This window comes from Felis catus, chromosome B3 (assembly GCF_018350175.1).
Source record: "Felis catus isolate Fca126 chromosome B3, F.catus_Fca126_mat1.0, whole genome shotgun sequence".
Taxonomy (NCBI): Eukaryota; Metazoa; Chordata; class Mammalia; order Carnivora; family Felidae; genus Felis; species Felis catus.
Window position 1 is genome coordinate 29,729,221 of NC_058373.1, and position 18,833 is coordinate 29,748,053.

At 38.6% G+C, this 18,833-nt stretch overlaps 1 protein-coding gene across 7 annotated transcripts in view; it reads right to left on the reverse strand.

Moving 5' to 3' along the window:
- Positions 1-18,446, reverse strand: part of SCAPER (S-phase cyclin A associated protein in the ER) — a 521,436-nt gene extending 502,990 nt beyond the window's left edge. For 3 of the 7 annotated variants that reach the window (XM_045058993.1, XM_023255046.2, XM_023255044.2), the window contains exons 1-2: positions 18,364-18,446; positions 10,651-10,717 (exon numbers count right to left, since the gene is read on the reverse strand). In XM_045058993.1, the coding sequence (XP_044914928.1) occupies positions 10,651-10,656 (6 nt within the window). In that variant the 5' untranslated portion in view covers positions 10,657-10,717; positions 18,364-18,446. Of the gene's footprint in view, positions 1-10,650; positions 10,718-17,524; positions 17,904-17,954; positions 18,159-18,363 lie in introns of those variants that run through there. The other 4 variants (XM_045058994.1, XM_045058995.1, XM_023255045.2 and 1 more) reach the window with 4 other exon arrangements.
- Positions 18,447-18,833: the final 387 nt, after the last annotated feature.

Genomic DNA, 18,833 nt, shown 5'->3' on the forward strand with positions numbered 1-18,833 from the left:
GGTGGGAATGCAAAATGGTACAGCCACTGAAGAAAACAGTAAGAAGGTTCCTCAAAAAATTAAAAATATTACTACAATATGACCCAGCAATTCCACTATGAGGTATTTACCCAAAGAATATAAAAACATTAAATAAAAAAGATATATGCATCTCTATATTGCGGCATTATTTACAATAGTGAAATTATGGAAGCAGCCATTGACAGATGAATGGATAAAGAAGATGTAGTATACACATAAATTAGAATATTACTCAGCCATAAGGTGGAATGAAATCTTGCCATTTGCAACAACATGAATGGGTCTAGAGTGTATAATGCAAAGTAAAATAAGTCAGGTAGAAAAAGACAAATAGCATACAATTCCACTCATATACAGAATTTAAGAAATCAAACAAATGAACAAGAACAAGAGACAAACTAATACAGAGAATTGTTGAATTACTATATTGTATACCAGAAACTAATATAACACTGTATGTTAACTCTGCTGGAATTAAATTTAAAAAAGAATGGTAACTATATCAATATTGAACAAAGCCAACATTAAGGCAAGGATTACTGCTAGAGACAGAGTGATATTTCAAAATGATAAAAGGTTCATCAACCAGTAAAATGTAACAATTCTAAATATACATCTAATATCATAAAAGGAAAAACTGAAATAGAAAAAAAAAACACTATTACTATGGAAGATTTTAACATACCTCTTAAGAAGATGGCAGAATAGACAAAAAAAGTTAACAATACAGAAGTCTGAACACCATAACGAGCAAACTTGACATATCTGACACATCTGGAACCCAACACTCAACAATGATCGAATATACATTCTTTTCCAGTGTATGGAATTTTCCAGACTGTTGATATCCTGGGTCATAAGCAGGCTGCACTAAATTTCAAAGAATAGAAAGTACCAAAGAGAGACAACAAGAAGAATCCCTGTACGTTAGGAAATTAGGCAATACATTTCTAACTAACATACATACAAGAAGCCACACTGGAAATTTTAAAATACTTTCAACTGAATCATAATAAAAATATGATACATCAGTACTTGTACAGCAGCCAAAGCCATGCTTAAAGGAAAATGTATAGCCATAAATGAGAGAATGTCAAAAAGCTAAAAACCAATTATCTGAGTCTCTATTTCAAGAATCTAGAAACAGTAGCATATTAATTCCAGAAAAGAAGGAAATATTAAGCACCAAAAATAAATAAAATACAAGACAAACCTATGATAGTAAAAAACTAATAAAACCTAAAATGGGCTATTTGAAAACACCAATGAAATGTTGATCAAGGAAAAAAACACAAAACTAACCATTATCAGGAATTAAAAAGAAACATCACTGTAGAATCTAGAACCTCCAACCTTTAAAAAAAAAAAAAGGATATTAAAAACATCAATTTACAGTATTTGATGAAATGCAAATTCCTTGGAAAACATAAATTATCAAACTTTGGCATAAAACGAAACAAAATCTGAGTATTTATTAAAGAAACTGAGTCCCACAAAAGAAAAAATCCAGATCCCATGGGTTCCACTGGTGAATTTTCCAAACCATGTAAACAAAAAATTACACTAAATTCATAAAGAAAATAAAATAGAAGGAACACAACTCATTTTATGAGGCCTGCATCACCCTGATAACAGAACCTAACAGGATAATACAAGCAAAGTAAATTGCCAGTTCAAACTATTTTTTTTTTAATATAATTTATTGTCAAGTTGGCTAACATACAGTGCATACAGTGTGCTCTTGGTTTTGGGGGTAGATTCCCATAATTCATCGCTTACACACAACACCCAGTGCTCATCCCAACAAGTGCCCTCCTCAATGCCCATGAACCATTTTCCCCTCTCCCCCGTGCCCTACCATCAACCCTCAGTTTGGTCTCTGTATTTAAGAGTCTCTTATGGGTTTGCCTCCCTCTCTGTTTAAAACTATTTTTTCCCTTTCCCTTTCCTAAAACTATTTTTTCCCTTTCCCTTTCCCTTCCCCCATGGTCTTAAGTTTCTCAACTTCCACATATGAGTAAAAACATATGATACCTGTCTTTCTCTGACTTATCTCACTTAGCATAATATTCTCCAGTTCCATCCAGGTTGTTGCAAATGGCAGGATTTCATTCTTTCTCGTTGCCAAGTAGTATTCCATTGTAGATATAAGCCACATCTGCTTTAGCCATTCATCAGTTGATGGACATTTGGGCTCTTTCCATTCTTTCACTATTGTTGAAAGCGTTGCTATAAACACTGGGGTACAAGTGCCACTATGAATCAGCATTCCTGCATCCTTTAGATAAATTCCTAGTAGTGCAATTGCTAGGTCAAAGGGTAGTTCTATTTTTAGTATTTTGAGGGACGTCCATACTGTTTTCCAGAGTGGCTGCACTAGTTTGCATTCCCACCAACCGTGTAAGAGGGTTCCCGTTTCTCTACACCCTTGCCAATATCTGTTGCTTCCTGAGTTGCTAATTTTAGCCACTCTGACCAATGTCAGGTGGTGTCTCAGTGTGATTTTGATTTGTATTTCCCTGATGACGAGTGATGTTGAGCATCTTTCATATGTCTGTTGGCCATCTGGATGTCTTCTTTGGAAAAGTGTCTATTCATGTCTTCTGCCCATGTCTTCACTGGATTGTTTATTTTTCGGGTGCTGAGTTTGGTAAATTCTTTATAGATTTTCGATACTAACCCTTTATCCGATGTGTCGTTTGCAAATATCTTCTCCCATTCTGTCAGCTGCCTTTCAGTTTTGTTGATTGTTTCCTTTGCAGTACAGAAGTCTTTTATCTTGATGAGATCCCAATAGTTCATTTTTGCTTTTATTTCCCTGGCCTTCGGAGATGTGTCGAGTAAGAAGTTGCTATGGCTGAGGTCAAAGAGGTTGTTGCCTATCTTCTCCTCTAGGGTTCTGATGGTTTCTTGTCTCACATTTAAGTCTTTCATCCATTTTGAGTTTATTTTTATGTATGGTGTAAGAAAGTGGTCCAGTTTCATTCTTCTGCATGTTGCTGTCCAGTTCTCCAGGCACCATTTGCTAAAGAGACTGCCTTTTTTCCATTGGATACTCTTTCCTGCTTTGACAAAGATGAGTTGGCCATACATTTGTGGGTCCGTTTTTGGGTTCTCTATTCTGTTCCATTGGTCTGTGTGTCTGTTTTTGTGCCAACACCATACTGTCTTGATGATTACAACTTTGTAGTAGAGACTAAAGTCTGGGATTGTGATGCCTCCTACTTTGGTTTTCTTCTTCAATATTACTTTGGCTGTTTGGGGTCTTTTGTGGTTTCATACAAATTTTAGGATTGTTTGTCTAGCTTTGTGAAGAATGCTGGTGTTATTTTGATTGGGATTGCATTGAATGTGTAGATTGTTTTGGGTAGTATCAACATGTTAACAATATTTGTTCTTCCAATCCATGAGAATGGAATGTTTTTCCATTTCTTTGTGTCTTCTCCAATTTCTTTCATAAGTTTTCTATAGTTAAACATATAGATCTTTTACATCTTTGGTTACATTTATTTCTATGTATTTTATGGTTCTTGGTGCAATTCCAAATGGGATCGATTTCTTGATTTCTCTTTCTGTTGCTTCATTATTGGTGCATAGAAATGCAACCGATTTCTGTACACTGATTTTTGTATCCTGCAACCTTGCTGAATTCATGTATCAGTTCTAGCAGCTTTTTGGTGGAGTCTTTCAGGTTTTCCATGTAGAGTATCATGTCATGCGCAAAAAGTGAGTCTGAACTTCTTCTTTGCCAATTTAGATGCCTTTTATTACATTTTGTTGTCTGATTGCTGAGGCTAGGACTCCCAACACCATGTTAAACAACAGTGGTGATAGTGGACATCTCTGTTGTGTTCCTGATCTCAGGGGAAAAGCTCTGTTTTTGCCCATTGAGGATGATATTAGTTGTGGGCTTTTCGTATATGGCTTTAATTTTTTAATGTGTATTTATTTTTGAGACAGAGAGACAGATCATGAGTGGGGGAGAGGCAGAAAGAGCAATATAGAACCCAAAGCAGGCTCCAGGCTCTGAGCTGTCAGCAGAGCCCAACGTGGGGCTGTAACTCACAAACTGCAAGACCATGACCAAGCCGATGTCGGATGCTCAATCAACAGTCACCCAAGTGCCCCTCATATATGGCTTTTTTGATGTTAAGGTATGTTCCTTCTATCCCGAGTTTCCTGAGGGTTTTTAATAAGGAAGGATGCTGTATTTTGTCAAATGTTTTTTCTGCATCTATTGTCAAAATCATATGGTTCTTACCCTTTCTTCTATTAATGTGATGTATCACGTTGATTTGCAAATGTTGAACAACCCCTGTAGCCCAGGAATGAATCCCACTTGGGTTATGGTGAATAATTCTTTTTAATACACTGTTGAATTCGATTTGCTAGTATCTTGTTGAGAATTTTTGCATTCATGTTCATCAGGGATATTGGCCTGTGGGGTCTCTGTCTGGTTTGGGAATCTAGGTAATGCTGGCTTCATAGAATGAATCCAGAAGCTTTCCTTCCATTTCTATTTCTTGGAACAGCTTGAGAAGGATAGGTATTAACTCTGCCTTAAAAATCTGTTAGACGTTGAAAAAAAAATTAAAAAAAAAAAAAAGGGGGCGCCTGGGTGGCGCAGTCGGTTAAGCGTCCGACTTCAGCCAGGTCACGATCTCGCGGTCCGTGAGTTCGAGCCCTGCGTCAGGCTCTGGGCTGATGGCTCAGAGCCTGGAGCCTATTTCCGATTCTGTGTCTCCCTCTCTCTCTGACCCTCCCCCGTTCATGCTCTGTCTCTCTCTGTCGCAAAAATAAATAAACGTTGAAAAAAAATTAAAAAAAAAAATAAATGTCTGTTAGAATTCCCCTGGGAAGCCATCTGGCCCAAGACTCTTATTTGTTGGGAGACTTTTGATAAATGATTCCATTTCTTCGTTGGTTATGGGTCTGTTCAAATTTTCTATTTCTTCCCGTTTGAGTTTTAGTAGTGCGTGGGTGTCTAGCAATTTGTCCATTTCAGGTTGTCCAGTTTGTTGGCATAATTTTTCATAGTATTCTCTAAAAATTGTTTGTATATCTGAGTGATTGGTTGTGATCTCTCCTCTTTCATTCATGATTTTTATGTATTTGGGTTCTCTCTCTTCTCTTTTTGAGAAGTCTGGCTAGGGGGTTCTCAATTTTATTTTTTTAAAAAACCAGCTGTTAGATTCATTGATCTGTTCTACTGGGTTTTTTTTTGGATTCTATATTATTTATTTCTGCTCTAATCTTTATTATTTCTCTTCTTCTGCTGGCTTTGGGGTTTCTTTGCTCTTCTGCTTCTAGTTCCTTTGGGTGTGTGGTTAAGTTTGTATTGGGATTTTTCTTATTTCTTGAGATAGGCCTGGATTGCAATGTATTTTCCACTTAGGACTGCCTTTGCTGCATCCCAAAAGGTCTGGACTGTCTTGTTTTCATTTTCATTTGCTTCTATACATTTTTAATTTCTTTTTTAATTGCCTGGTTGACCCATTCATTCCTTACTATGATATTATTCAATCTCCACGCATTTGGTGGCTTTCCAAACTTTTTCTTGTGGTTGGTTTCAAGTTTCATAGCTTTGTGATCTGAAAATATGCATGGTATGATCTTAATTCTTTTATATTTATTGAGGACTATTTTGTGACCCAGTATGTAATCTATCTTGGAGAATGTTCCATGTGTACTCAAGAAGAATGTCTATTCTTCTGCTTTTGGATGAAGAGTTCTGAATATATGTCAAGATGTCAATATATGTCAATAATGTCAAGTCCATTTCGTCCAGTGTATCATTCAAGGCCATTGTGTCTTTATTGATTTTCTGCCTAGACGATCTGTCCATTGCTGTAAGTGGAGTATTAAAGTCCCCTGCAATTACTGTATTCTTACCAATAAGGTTGCTTTTGTTTGTGATTAACTGATTTATATATTTGGGTTCTTCCAAGTTGGGGGCATAAACATTTACAATTGTTAGCTCTTCTTGATAGATCCCCATAATTATGATATAATGCCCTTCTTCATCTCTTGCTATAGCCTTTAGTTTAAAATCTAGTTTGTCTCATATAAGTACGGCTACTCCAGCTTTCTTTTGACTTCCAGTAGCATGATAGATGCTCTCCATCCCCTCACTTTCAATCTGAAGGTGTTCTCAGATCCAAAATGAGTCTCCTGTAGACAGCATATAGATGGGCCTTGTTTTTTTGTCCATTCTGATACCCTATGTCTTTTTATTGGAGCATTTAGTCCATTTACCTTCAGAGTGATTATTCAAAGATATGGATTTAGTGTCATTGTGTTATCTGTAGGTTTCACACTTGTAGTGATATCTCTGGTCCTCTGTAGTCTTTGCAGCATTCCACTCACAGAGTCACCCTTCCAATCTCTTGCATGGCTGGTTTAGTGGTCATGAACTCCGTCAGTTTTTGTTTGTCTGGGAAAGCCTTTCTGTCTCCCTCTATTCTGAATGACAGTTTTGCTGAATAAAGGATTCCTGGCTGCATATTTTTCCTATTCAGTACATTGAATATTTCCTGCTATTCCCTTCCGGCCTGCCAAGTTTCAGTGGACAGGTGTGCTACTACCCTTATATGTCTATCCTTGTGGGTTAAGGCCCATTTGTCCCTAGCTGCTTTCATAATTCTCTCTTTATCTTTGTATTTTGCCAGTTTCAGCATGATATCCCATGGAGAAGACATATTCTTGTTAAATCTGAAGGGAGTTCTCTGTGCCTCCTCGATTTGGATGTCTGCCTCCTTCCCCAAATTAGTTTACAGCTATAATTTGTTCAAGTAAACCTTCTGCCCCTTTCTCTTTTCTTCTGAAACTATGATATGGATACTATTACATTTCATTGAATCACTTAGTTCTCTAATTCCCCCCTCCTCATCTAGTATTTTCTTATCTTTTTCTTGGCTTCATCATTTTCCATAATTTTATCTTCCATTTCACTTATTCTCCCATCTGCTTCCTCCATCTTTGATGTCACTGCATCTAGTTTATTTTGTACTTCATTTACAGTATTTCTTAATTCATGGTGACTATTTCTTAGTTCCTTGATCTCTGAAGCAATAGATTCTCTGCTGTCTTCTATGCTTTTTAAAGCCCAGCTATGAATTTTATGACTATTATTCTACATTCTTGCTCAGATATATTGTTTATATCTGTTTTCAGCAATTCTCTAGCTGGCATTTCTTCCTGGAATTTCTTTTGAGGAGAATTCTTTTGGATCATCATTTTGGATAGTTTTCTGTCCCTTGTGTGTTTTAATAGCTTATTATGTGGCCTGCACTTGCGAGCACTATTATATCAAAAGAGGCTCATATACTGTCCAGGGCTTGGCCCTTCAGGAGGTGTTTTTGGAGTGTGTTGCATGTTCTCTGTTGTTGTGACTCTGGTTGCTTTATTTCCCTACTCGTAGTGGTGGTTTGGGCCTTCTACCAGGTATGCTTTGTTTGCTGAAGTAACCCTGGAAAAAATCTTTAAGGGGGGGGGGGGGTGTTGGTGGTAGAAGAAGCCTTATCCCATAGGAATAAGAGAGAAATGACAGGGGTAAGGAAAGAGAAAAGAAAAAAAAAACTGATCAGGCAAAGAATCAGAGGAACTATATGGCCTAATCCAGAGAGACAGAGGGGAGAAAATAAAGAAGGAGATACAGAAGAGGTATAAAAAGAATAGATTAAAAATGTCTCTTTAAACAAACCAACAACCAGAGTAACCAGAATAGGGAAGGGAAGGAACATGCAGAAGAAAAGGAAGAAGAAAAAAAAAATTATATACTTATATACATGTATATAAACAGTAAGGACTGACCAAAACTCAAATCAGAAAATGCAAAACCATTAGACAGATATCTGATGGTGCGGTGGAACCAGTGACTGCGTTGGTCTGGATGAGGGGCTGTCTGGTCTGGTCAGTGTCAGTCTTGCTCCAGTAGATATGCGGTTACCAGGCGTAGAGAGACGTGATTTGGTGTAGGTGCATCATGCCTCCACTGTGGGCCCACTGCCCATTCCCTGAAGCCCCACCTTGTTGTGATGGGGAGAAAAATAGCAACACCCAGTCATTCTCCCTGGACCAGGTGTCCCAAACCACTCTGTTTAAGCCGTCCTCACAGTGCGGTGTAGATGCCAGCACACCAGTTTGTTCCACTCCACAGTCTCCCCCCTCCCCAGGCACTGGACTGGGATTCAAACCCTGATGTCTTAAGGGGACCTCCTCTGCAAGCCCTGGTTCCGGGTAGAACCACTCCACCCAGCCAGCCAACAAAGGGCTTCTTGCTTTTCACAGTGCCATGCAGGCATGAGTGGGCTCGTTTGTTGGATGTCTTAAAGGATCCCGTTCCATGGGCCCCCAGTTCAAGAGTGAAGATGTGAAAATACCACACACACACACACACACACACACACACACACACACACACACACAGATTTGTACATCAAATCCAGCTAAGATATCACAACCAAGTTGAGTTTATTTCAAATATGCAAGGCTGGTATAACATTTTCAAATCAATTAATGTAATATACCAAATAAGCAAAATAAAGGAGTAAAGCCCTATGTTCATCTCAACAGATGAAAAAAAGCATGTGATAAAAACTCTTCACAAACTACAACAAACACCATATTTAATGCTATAATGCTGAAAGAGACAAGGATCTTGCACACCATCACCACTTCCCTTTAAAGAAAGGCCCTAGCCTGTGTAATAAGGTGGGAAAAAGAATGAGGCAGTGAAAACACAAATGAACCTGGATCAGTTTGTTACACTACAAAGTACAGAAATGCTCAAAGAATAATGACATATGGCAAAAGCCATGTTGAAGGAGCTTCCACTGGCTAAATCTGGAACAATTTGAGCATCAAAATAAATAATGATAGTAATAGACTACAACATTAAATAAAATAAAAAATCCAAGTATCCAGACACGGATAGGTGGGTATGTCAACCTTTTCCTCACAGATGTTTAGTAAGTGTTACCATCATTGAGTGCTAAAACTAGCGGGTGACAATTTGATGAGGTACAGGGTATTTACACAGCCTCAAAGTCTCTCTCAACAAACTACTCATTAATTTCAAAAGAGAAAACACAAACTTTAAACAGAAAAAACAATCCTGTATTAACCAAGTGATCAAAGGTAACATGACCAAAAGCAAGACAAACTGACCATCATATGCTTTCTGATGTGATTCACTGAGGACACATCATCAGTCATGTGATACTCTGCCAAAAAAATAGAAAATCTGCCTCTAGGCAATTAGTATCATATAAAGAAGCTTAATATAATGGAAACACACTAGATGGTAGAGAGAAGGGAAGAAAAGCAATCAAATCCTTGATGACACCTTGATGATGGTGTTTCTCTTAGCCCAACTAAAAACTACTGTTCTTAAAAAAATAAATAAATAAAATAAATAAATAAAACCTACTGGTCTTTCAAGTCCCAACTTAAACAGTAACTCTCTCAAAATGAAGTATTTTAACCCCCGGACTCAGCCAGGACCCCTTTTATATGCTCGAACAAACCTGTACTCCTTTGTAGCACATCTCACAATTATATTTTAAATCATATACTTATGTATTTACCATCTATCTTCTCCCATGAATGATGAATAATTGGCATGATAAAGATATCATGAATAAATGACTGAAATAAGTACATCATGAATAAATGAACATCATTTGTAAACGAGGTATTCAACAAAAATAAGTAACTGAAGTTAGCCCTGCTAAGCACAAATTCTTTTCAGTTTTACCATTTTGGATGAGAATCTGATCATACTTCCCTGACTTTTAAACAATGGGTGCTGGGGCACCTGGGTGGCTCAGTCAGTTAATCATCCGACTTCGGCTCAGGTCATGAACTCATGGTTTGTGAGTTTAAGCCCCACGTCGGGTTCTGTGCTGACAGCTCAGAGCCTGGAGCCTGCTTCAGATTCTGTGTCTCCCTCTCTCTGTTCCTCCCCTGCTCGTGCTTTGTCTCTCTCTCTCAAAAATAAATAAAGATTAAAAATAAATAGGTAAAAAAATAAACAGTGGCTACTGAATCAACTTCCTCCTTTCTTGATACTTTCAAGTTAGCACCAGGAATAACTTTTGTACGATATTACAATATGCCCTCAGGAACTATAGAAATGCAGAGGATGGTTGCTGTAAAATTAATAGGCTCAGACCAAAGTGTTTTTTAGATTTTTTGAACTCTTTACTTCCTGGTAATTAGGCAGAACACAAAAGCTTAATTCTCAATTATTTTCTCTTTTTCCCTATCAAGCTATCAGTTTTCAATTCTTATTTGTTAGAATTACAGGAAATGTTACAAAAAGTAAAGTGAATATACTTTCATTATGGGAATTATCTGTTATGGATGATCACAGGCATTTTTAATTTACTTTCAGGTTTTTGGCCACATTCCTTACCATCAGAGTTGGCAAACAAGCAATGCTTTTACTACACTTTGCCCATCAGAGCTATTTAAAAACAACACAAATCAATAGGAAATACTATGAAGCTGTAAAAGGAAATAAAGCTCTCTGATGCTCTAGAGTATACTGCAAAGATAATAAATGAAAAAGAGATGGAAGGAAGGACAAAAAAACAGGTTAGTGTTTAAGGTAGCTTGATCACTTACCATCATTCTTTAATTCCGTTGGTATGCCAAGAAGCTCATTTACCACATAAACCCCTGGGTGTGACTCCTACAATAAAAAAAAAAAAAAAATACATACATACATACATATATATATATATATATATATATATATATTTTCTTAGTCATAAGATTGTCAAAAAAACATTTATTCTTAAAAAGACAGAAGTCTCATTACCACAAGTTTGTCATTAAACAAAAAAATAAAATTGCTCTTTTATACTGTTTGGATGTAATATCGCATGTTTTAAATATTCCATGCTGAACAATACCTCAGTGCTCTCCAAAAAAATTTTTTAATTAAATACAAGAGAAACACTGTTAATTAATTACATTAAGAGTCTATGATCTCTCAATTCAGAGACTTTTTTTTTTACTACCATCTATATAGTACACAGAACACACATATAGTATATCCTTAGTTCACAAATGTTTAACTGCAACAAAAGTTTCATAAAGTGATGTTTATACCTATTGTGTGAGATGTACTCTGAGATTTCCTTCTCATTTTTCAAATGCTGCTTTCACTGAACTGATTTATGACCCACTAATGAATGCCAACCCAGGATACAAAACATGATATACGTATTCTTAGGAACTTTCAAAAACTGAGATTTTATCAGAATATTTTAATTACTATTATATAAGTCTCCACATAGAACATATCTTACTTTTCAGGATATCAATATAATGTGGCCAAACCTTTACTCAAACCCAAAGCAGAAACCGAGATAGAACACAAAGCAACAAGGATATTCCTGTATAGAATGACCTAACCCCATAAGAAAAGCTAATGAATGAAGAAATGTAGCAGTTGGAACCTAGTTGCTTCTGGGATCAGAGCCCAGGTAATTTATCCTTTGCCAAGTGTATTTGCTCCTTTTAAAATACAACACATAAGTCCACACAAAAACTTATACACTTATTCATAGCACCATTATACATAATGGCCAAAAGTGGAAACAACCCAAATGTCCATCAAATGATGGATAAATAGAAGGTGGTATATACACACAATGGAATATTACTGGGCCATAAAAAGGAATAAAGTGCTTATACATGCTACAACATGAAGGAACCTTAAAAACATTATGCTAAGAAGCCAGCCAGTCACAAAAGATAACATATCGAATAATTTATACGTAATTTCCCAAACAGGCAAATCCACAGAGTCAGAAAATAGATTATTGGTTGCCTAAGGCTAGGAAGTTGGAGGAAAATGGGAGTGACTGCTAATGCGCATGAGGTTTCTTTCTGAAATGGCAAAAATGTTCTAAAATTCATTATGGTGATGGTTGCACAAGTCTGTGGATACAAAAGCCATTTTTTTTTTAATGGCTGAATTGTATGCTGTATAAATTATACCTCAATTAAACTGTTATTTTTTAATGCAGTGCCTCTCTGTTCACAACTCTCCCAGTTACTCCCCATCTCAGAGTAAAAGCCAAAGTCTTCATAGTAGCCTACCACACTCATACCTCCCTGACCATACCTCAACTCCTCTCCTCTTTGGTGTTCACTCCACTCCAGCCACACTGGCCTCTTTATGTTCCCCGACATGCCAGACACACTCAGGCCTCAGGGCTTTTTAATTATTGGCCACTTATCTGAAAGACTCAAGATTTACTCCATCTTTACTCACATATCACTTCCTCAGTGAAGCCTTCCCAAACATTTTATTTAAAATTGCAACCCATTTAGGGGCACCTGGCTGGCTCAGTCAGTAGAGCACACAACTCTTGATCTCAGGGTTGAGAGTTCAAGCCCCATGCTGGGTGTAAAGATTACATACAAAATTAAATTATTTAATAAATTAAAATACATTAAATTGCAACCCATTTATCCTGACTCCCACCCCCGGCACTTCCTATCCCACTTCTCCTCTAAAGCATTTATCACCTTATAGTATTTACTTAATTGGTATGCTGTCCATGTCCCCCCCCCCCCCAACAAGAATATAAGCTTCATGGTGTTTGTTGGTTTCGTTACGGCTATGGTCTCAGAACCTAGAACAGTACCTGGCATTCAATAAGCATTAAATACTTATTTGATAAAGCCCATGCTAAAGAATATTTGCTCACCATGTTGCCTTCCTCTCACCCTCCTACATATTCAAAGCCTTTTAACTATTCAAGGCCAACTCTAAAGTCATCTTCATAAAGCCTACTCTGACATCCCCAGCTGACAGATGTCTTCTACATCTTAATTTCCAGATCACTTCATCTGTATTCACTTGTAAAAAGTAGGAGATAGATAGATAGATAAATAAAAATAAAAAATAAAAAGTAGGAGAAAGCACGATATAGTAGAAAGAGTATATAGAGACACTGGAGTCAACCAAATCACTGGCTGTGACCATGAGAAGTCATTTGATCTCTTTGAGTATCAGAAGTCTCATCTATAAAAATGAAGAAGTTAAAAAAACTATGTCCTGGGGTGCCTGGGTGCTCAGTCAGTTAAGTGTCCAACTCTTCATATCAGCTCAGGTCTTGATCTCAGGGTCATGAGTTTAAGCCCTGTGTTGGGCTCTGCGCTGGGTGTGAAGCCTACTTAAAAAAAAAAAAAAAAAAAAAAAAAAGGCTATGTCCTCAGTTTTCCAAAACAGATAGACAAATGCTAATAGGAACATGAAAAGATGTTGAATATCATTAATCATTAGGGATATATAAATCACAACCACAATAAGGTATCACTTCACACCCACACCCACTAGGATGGCTACAATCCCAAAGACAAACATCATGTGGAGACGATGTGGAAAAATTGTGGAGGCAACATAAACTTCGGAATGTCATATGCTGTAGCTGGTTTTGTAAATAATCTGGTAGTTCTTCAAAAGGTAGAGTTACTATATGACCCAGCAATTCCACTCTTCGGTATATACCCAAGAGAAATAAAGACATATGTCCACACAAAAACTTGTACACAAATGTTTATAGCAGCATTATTCATAATATTCAATAAGTGAAACCATCCAAATGTCCATCAACTGATGAATGGATAAATAAAATGTGGTATATCCACACAATAAAATAGTATTCAGCCATAAAAAGACATGAAGTTTCTGGAAAAGTCAAAACTATGGAAGGGAAAAGATCAATTGTTATAGGGGTTAAGGAGAAAGGGATAAACAGGCAGAATACAAAGAATTTTTAGGGCAATTAAAGTATTCTTTAAGATATTATAATGGTGTATACATGTCATTACACATCTGTTCAAACCCATAAATACAACACCAAGAGTAAATACTAATGTAAACTATGAACTTTGGTGTGATAGGGACTTGTCAATGTAAGTTAAATCAATTTTATTTTATTTTTTTATTATTATTTTTTAATTTTTGGGACAGAGAGAGACAGAGCATGAACGGGGGAGGGGCAGAGAGAGAGGGAGACACAGAATCGGAAACAGGCTCCAGGCTCTGAGCCATCAGCCCAGAGCCTGACGCGGGGCTCGAACTCCCGGACCGCGAGATCATGACCTGGCTGAAGTCGGACGCTTAACCGACTGCGCCACCCAGGCGCCCCAAATCAATTTTAACAAACATTCCACTCTAGTGGGGGATGTTGATGATGGGAGAAGCAAAGCTAAGTGGAGACAGGGAACATATGGGAAATCTCCGTACTTTCCCTAAAAAAATTTTCTGTGCTCCTAAAACTGTTCTAAAACATTAAAGAGTTAAAAAAAAAGAAAAAGGGGGGGGGGGGAAGTGTTGATACACTACAGCATGGGTGAACATTGAAAATACTATGCTAAATGGAAGAAACCAAACACAAAAGGCCACCTATTATATGATTCTATTAATATGAAATGCCAGAACAGACAAATCCACAGAGAAAAAAAGTAGATTAGTGGTTGCCTACGGCTGATGCAGAAAGTGGGAAGGAGAAGAGATGACAGTCAGGAATAGAGAATGGCTGTTATGGGGTTTCATATGGGGTTTTGAAAATGTCTTAAAATTGGGGTGATGTTTGCACAATTCTGTGAATACACCAAAAAACTACTGAAATGTATACTTTAATGGCTGATTTTATGGTGTGAAATATATCACAATAAGTTGTTTAAAAAAAAAAACAACCTAACACCTAATCCAGAACTTCCAAAATTTCAAGCAGTTACTACTTTTGTATTTGCCATTAACTACCACCCATACTATTATTCATATAACATTTTTCCCTAAATAAAACACTTTTACTTACAATTTATTTTTTAATATTTATTTTTGAGAGAGAGCATGCACAAGCAGAGAACGACCAGAGAGAGAGGGAGAGAGAGAATCCCAAACAGAATCCTATGTGGGGCTCAATCTCAGAACCATAGGATTATGACCTGAGCTAAAATCAAAAGTTGGATGCTTAACAAACTGAGCCACGCAGGTGCCCCTTTTACTTACATTTTAAAAGAAAATCTAAAATGTTACCATAAACAAAAAAATCAGTTAATATAAAAAAATGGATGTGGCAAATATTTGGCAGTGCTCCTCAAATAAATTTGAGAAACTCTAGGCTACAGCAAAACAATGGGCAAGCAGAAAATGGAGCACAAAAAATAAACAAGTCAGTAAACAGGAAACGGACCCTGGGCCAGAGATTTCAAAACAAGTAGCTGCCAATGATAAACTGAAGTGTCACTTGTCCTAGCCTGCTCTACAGTCCCAGAAAGTCTGTGGAAACACCTGAGTCCTACAAATGGAAATGGGAAGATTGGCTCAAGGGTCAGGAAAGGCCTGCCTCTCTTCATCTGAGTTTAGGTACGCAGGTTGTGAAAGGGCAAGAAGCCAATGGCAGGCCCAAATGGTGAGAAGCCTGTTAGTAACTCTAAAAAATATACACCCATCTAACAGAAACCAGGTGAGTACATCTATGAATTGTTCTCATGTTCGCCAATAAATTCTAGCAAAGCTGGGGTTTACAATCTCCGGTGTCCACAAAGTCTACCACTCATCTACTTGCATTTTCTGAAATTGAAGACAATCCAAGTATTTCCCTGAGTCTGGTAAACAATGCTGTCACAGACATACTCAAAAACTACCAGTAATTGTTCACAGCTTTGCGAAGCGGAAAATTAAGTGTATTATGGCAAAATAAGTACTTTGAAGAATATAGACATTTTATTTATAATTCCAGTTGTTTAATGAAGTTTTCAATTCTGAGCACTTCCATATATACTACCATGAATAAATCACACAGGATGAATTTATCTTCTCCCATGAACCTGGCATGCCTCTTTGAAAAAACCAAAACTACCTCTCTTTTGCAATACTATATTAAATAGGCCTAACACATACTGAAATCTTTACAAATGAAATACCTCTGAGATATGCTTCCAAACAATGAAAGGGGATTAGCTTTTATGAGACAAAATTGTCCATGCATACATAATTACTGAAATAGAAAATTGGTACATAGCAATTAATTCTACTATTCTAATTCACGTTTTCAAAACATATAATGAACTTACTATTGAAGAAATTATCATTAAAAAGTAATCATTATTTTAGCAAAGCTCCATGAAATCTTTATGTCCAGAATAAAGTCTTTCTATAAATCATTTCCTTCTAATAATTTAAGGTGGCCTCACCAGTGAACTGCAGATCTTTTTGCTTTTCCCATAATATCTACTGCCAAAGCCAAACATGTGTGTGAAAAAGGTTACCATCCCAGCATAAAACTGGAAACAGATTTTTACTACTTATTTTGTTATTCAAGCCATTTGCAGTTCTCACTTCTACAATTTCAGAAACGTGAATTTCACAATGGATATCAGGTTGCACCATTAGAGAGAATTCTGTTTAACTTCCCACTTACCACCATCTAAGTGTTTAAAGAATGTTCACATGGGATTCCCAAATAACTTTTGTTTCTCCTTTAAAACTAGGTTGAGTTGTGGCTAGGTAGGAAGGTGAAAGAAAAGATAGAATATCAACCCCCTTCATCTTAACATTCCTGTAAAGTAGTTAAGTGAAGCTTTTAATAAAGTTAACATCAAATCAACCTTTCAGTGATTATCTATGAAGCCCTAAGGATATTTTTAAAATCTATGTTTAAAACACTATATCCTTTGAACCTTAGTAACCAAAATTATTTATAAATGCATTTGTATAGCAACATTGATTATGCGTCCATGCACAATCCACCAGGTGGACTAACGTAAAGTGGTTAACTACAGAGAACAAAAAAATTGCAGCTCAAGGGAATGCGGAGAAGGAAGAGGCAAGCATTTGTTGGGGGCTTACTATGGGCGAGGAGCAGTTCTTAATGCTGTACACATACCTCATTTACTTGCTATCAACAAATTTATGAGGTGAATCACATTATCTCTATTTTACAGATGAGGAAACCACGGCTTAGAAAAATTAAGTAATCTGCCAAAGGACAAGTAGTGAAGCTGGGATTCAAACTCAAATCAGTCTGCCTTCAAAGCCCTCATTCTCACACTTCCTCCCACAAAGAAACTTTCCAAGTCATATTAAAAATTGACTCTCTCTGATTAATTAAAATATTAATTCCTTAGTGAATATTACTCAGATCATTTCCATATGTGGCATAAATCAATCTGCACCCAACACATTTTGAGGAAAAGTCATAGCTAGAAAAAAATACAAGGGCCAGGGCACCAAAATAAACCAGAGTGGGATAATGGTCAGATTACCAACCCAAGGTATAAAAGCATCATCCCAGATCAACGATTCACCAGCCGGTGACCCTGGGGCAAGTAATAACGTCTCTCAACCTTAGTTTCCCCATTCATAAAATGAACATAATGCCTAGCCCACCCTTCTACCTTGGATTATGAGAATGAAATAGCTAAAGTTGGTGAAATCAATGTGTAAACCATACCAAACTATGGTACTTACAAGGAATTGCTATCTATTCAGTAAGATGACTATAATGAACAGCCATTTTCATGGAAAATATCTCGGCACATATAGAAGGAGGGAACAATCCACGAGCAACAGGAAACTGGTCTCAGGCAGGCAGCCCCATCCCAGCGGGAGCCACTTGACAGCAGCAGGTGCTCAGAGAACCAGTTTTCTGACTGCTTTCTAAAAATCCCTTCACTCACTGGAGGGGGGGGGGGGGGAGGAAGGAGCACTAACACAGGCAGAAGGCTGGGTCCTAATACTCCCAGGTGTGAGGCACTGGTTCAAGTCTTCACCCCTCCAGGCCTCAGTTTACGAATTTGTAAGACAATTCCCGCCCTGCTTCCCAAGCCGAGCTAAGACCCGAATCATCAAGCAGGGAAAGCGTGGTAAACCCTGCGGAGAATGAAATGATGGCGATCACCTGTCAAATGAAGGGCTGGGTGGGAGTCTCCTATGGAAACCCCTTGCAGTTTGGACATTCCAGAAGCCTCAACACGCGCATCACCGCGTACTCAGTGAAGGGGTGAGGCAGTACCCATCCCCACCTTCACCCCCACCCCAGTTGAACCCGCAGCGCAGGCCGGGAGCCTGCCTACCCTCGCCCCCAGGCCTTCTCAGAGGAACCCCGGGCCCTCCGGAGCAGCCGTGGCTCCCCTCCCCCAGCAGCGATCGCTGACCCTCTCCGCCCACACTGCCAGGTGAGGGGAGAGGGTGAAGGGGAGTACCCGCCGCCATTTTGTCCCTTGGACCCCGCAACGCATTCCGCCCGGCCAGGCCCCAGCCCCGGGCCTCCTGGGTCTGCGCTACGCGCGCCCCTCGCGGACACTCACCCCCGGCAGCCCTGCGCAGTTCGGGGCGGCTCCGAGCGTCCCGCCGGGAAAGGGGCGGGGCGGGGAGGGGCGGCTACGGGGGGCGGGGCAGCTGCCGGAGCACCACGTGACCCCCAGCCGGGCCGTGCTGCTCCCCTCCCTAGTTGCGGCCTCCCGCGCGCAGGCGCAGCCAGGTTCGCGCCGACCGGCCGAGAAGGCGGGGAGACTTGGCGTGGGTTGGCTTTCGTTGTACCGGCGCGGTTGCTTCGGTGGAGCTCCTCCTTTCGTTAGGCTGCATTGTCACCGCGGCTTTTAGCCACAATCTTGGATTCAGTCCCTTCCCTCCGCCTGTCTTATCGTCACAGTCCCACAGATAACGACCTAGAGGTCCGCCTTACAAAAATCTATACTTGTGAAAACGCTTTGGAAAAGCACGCAGCACTACACCAAGCATTGCTTACCCTCCGCGATAAACCTTTTTTCATCCCCTG